The 3,285-nt window shown below is 49.4% G+C and overlaps 1 protein-coding gene across 1 annotated transcript; it reads left to right on the top strand.

The window, feature by feature from the left end:
- Positions 1–521: 521 nt before the first annotated feature.
- LOC140421471 (uncharacterized) lies at positions 522–2,809 on the top strand (the record flags this gene model as incomplete). Its single annotated transcript, XM_072506173.1, has 1 exon — positions 522–2,809. A coding segment is annotated over one exon (1,155 nt), but the record flags the coding sequence as incomplete, so codon positions are not given.
- Between the last annotated feature and the right edge of the window lie 476 nt (positions 2,810–3,285).

The raw sequence follows: 3,285 nt of genomic DNA, 5'->3' as shown, positions 1-3,285 counted from the left end.
GTCTGTACCAGAGTGGAATAAAGTCAACAACACATAAACCGTCTCAAAAGAACAAAAATACAAAAGAATCACCACCACAATAGATCCAAGGGGACATTCCTCAATAAGACTGAGGACCCGGAGGATTAACCCCACGGCCAGACTGTCGTTACCCTCAGGATACCTTCTCCAAAATGAGGAGAAGTAAAGTAACTTTTTATAAATTGTTTTTACAGGATATTAGAAGAGGAGGAATTACAGACTGAAATCTCAAACGTCACGTCTCAATCTGACTGAGTCTCTCAATTCCTTGGAACTGAGTATCACTGAATCAAGAAGGAGAAATGTTTGTCTTTTCTGTCGGCTTCAAAACATCAGTGTGACTGGAAAAGCCCCGAGACACACACACCTGAGTGAGAGTGTTCCAGGGCACTGACTGTGGAAAGAGCTTTAACCAGTTACACAGCCTGAAAAAACATCACACCATTCACAGTGGGGAGAGACCGTACACGTGTTCTGTGTGTGGACGAGGCTTCAACTGATCGACAAACCTGGAGAGACACGAGGAGACCCACACCCTGGAGAAACAGTGGAAATGTGGGGACTGTGGGAAGGGATTCAGGGCCCCATCTCAGCTGGAAGCTCATCGGCGCAGTCACTCTGGGGAGAGGCCGTTCACCTGCTCTGTGTGTGAGAAGGGATTCATTTGGTTATTCGCTCTGCAGAAACACCAGCGAGTTCACACTGGGGAGAGGCCGTTCACCTGCTCTCAATGTGAGAAGGGATTCGGTGATTCATCCGCCCTGCGGATACATCAGCGAGTTCACACTGGGGAGAGGCCGTTCACCTGCTCTCAGTGTGAGAAGGGATTCACTACTTCCTCGAGCCTGCTGTCACACCAGCGAGTTCACACTGGGGAGAGGCCGTTCACTTGCTCTCAATGTGAGAAGGGATTCACTCAGTTATCCCACCTGCAGAGACACCAGCGAGTTCACACTGGGGAGAGGCCGTTCCCCTGCTCTCATTGTGAGAAGGGATTCACTCGGTTATCCAGCCTGCTGACACACCAGCGAGTTCACACTGGGGAGAGGCCGTTCACCTGCTCTCAGTGTGATAAGGGATTCACTACTTCATCGAGCCTGCTGGCACACAAGCAAGTTCACATTGGGGAGAGGCCGTTCACCTGCTCTCAGTGTGAGAAGGGATTCACTCAATCATCCGACCTGCTGAGACATCAGCGAGTTCACACTGGGGAGAGGTCGTTCACATGCTCTCAGTGTGAGAAGGGATTCACTCAATCATCCGACCTGCGGAGGCATCAGCGAGTTCACACTGGGGAGAGGCCGTTCACCTGCTCTCAGTGTGAGAAGGGTTTCACTCAATCATCCGGCCTGCGGAGACATCAGCGAGTTCACACTGAGGAGAGGCCGTTCACCTGCTCTCAGTGTGGGAAGGGATTCACTCACTTATCCAGGCTGCTGACACACCAGCGAGTTCACACTGGGGAGAGGCCGTTCATCTGCTCTCAGTGTGAGGATGGATTCACTCACTTATCCAGGCTGCTGACACACCAGCGACTTCACACTGGGGAGAGGCTGTTCACCTGCTCTCAGTGTGAGAAGGGATTCACTTGGTTATCCCACCTGCGGAGACACCAGCGAGTTCACACAGGGGAGAAGGCGTTAACCTGCTCTTAGTGAGAGAAGGGACTCAGATATCCATACACCCTGCAGGAACACTAGCGAGTTCACACCTGGAAGAAGCCATTCACCTGCTCTGTGCAGGGGAGACGTTGTTGCTAACTTTTGGTTGGTTCAATTGGCTGTTTTATAACCTTCGCTCTAGAGTTGCTGGGTATCTTTATGATGCCGCCACGAGGTTCAAGTTCAAGGACTGATCAATAACTCAACACACCAATTGGCAAGATTCAAATCAAAAATCATTTATTATACACAGTAAATCACTACCCATGCATAAACTCTACTTTCTAGTCTATTCCTATCACTAAAAGGCCTATATTTAGCTTCGGAATTGGCCCACCAGGTATGGGGAACAAATGGCCTTTCGTTCAGGTCCTGAGTCTGCAGGATTCAAAAGCTGGTATGGACTTGTAGCTAGGAGGGCCTATCTCGTAGCGAGCGTTGACTTGAGACTTACTTGGGTGGAGTGGCAGACAGGTCACTCTCACGGGTTGATTCAAGTTGCTGAGTGACCCTGCCAAAGAAGGACGATTTGAACTTGGGGGCTTTACTTCATAGTCCCCAGGGGCTTCCCGCCTTTCGGGGCGGACCCCGTACCTGGTTCCAAGTGATTGGACTGCTTTCCGATCACTGTGATCGATTTCTCCAATACTGGAGTTGTTCCCCGATCGTTGGGCGGTCCCTAAATGTTCATTGGCCTTCCTTTGTCTTGGCTCCTGCTGGCACCGAGGAGTCTGGCTTGGCTTTATTTACCTTAACTGTTGCCATTGTGCCTTGGAATCGCACATTACTATGTAGATGGCTGCTGCATTACTATGCAGATGGCTGCTGGTTTCGGTGCTGTCTGGTTGTTTTGCAGGTTTCAATATACATGATTTCTGCACTTGCTAGTCTTTGCCTGTGTTGGCTGAATTTCCCTTCAGCCTTTGCGATTCTCCATTTTAAGTCGGGAAGTGGCCAACCCAGGTGGCTACAACATTCAATGATCCATCCCAACTACGGAGACACTAGCGAGTTAATTCTGGGGAGAGACCATTCATCTGCTCTCAATGTGGGAAGGGGTTTTGTGATTCATCACACCTGTTGTGACTCCAACAAGTTCACAATAAATTACAGATGTTGGCTCCGTTGTTATTGTTTCTGCTCTCACTGACATCCAGGACTGCATTTTGTTCATTCTGACATCTGGTGAATGGTGATGATTGGAGGGTTTCTTTCTGCTGGACTGGTCAGTCTAACACCTCTGCCTCCGGTGGGCTGACCATTTTTGAGCCTCGTTGCGATCACTTGGTTCCAAGTTTGACGAGGAGCACAGAATGAAAAGGTGTTTGCACGTTGGAAGATATTTAGTTCCCAAAGCAGCCATGTTGCCATGAAGATGGGCTATGGTGGTTACAGGGTTCTTTTGCCTAATTTATCTGGGTGTTTCCCGCAGAAGGAAACTGTCAGGGTATGAGGGGCAAGATGTCTGTGGTAGATTGGGAAATTACAATAAACATACCACGGAAAGTGGCAATGCAGGTGGATAAGGAGCTAAGAAGGCAGGCGGCATGCTTGTCTTCATTGGTCGGGGCATTGAGTCTAAAAAGTGGCAAGTCATGCTGCA

The sequence above is a fragment of the Scyliorhinus torazame genome, chromosome 5, assembly GCF_047496885.1.
Source record: "Scyliorhinus torazame isolate Kashiwa2021f chromosome 5, sScyTor2.1, whole genome shotgun sequence".
In the NCBI taxonomy this organism is placed as follows: Eukaryota; Metazoa; Chordata; class Chondrichthyes; order Carcharhiniformes; family Scyliorhinidae; genus Scyliorhinus; species Scyliorhinus torazame.
This window is presented reverse-complemented; position numbering and strand designations above follow the sequence as displayed.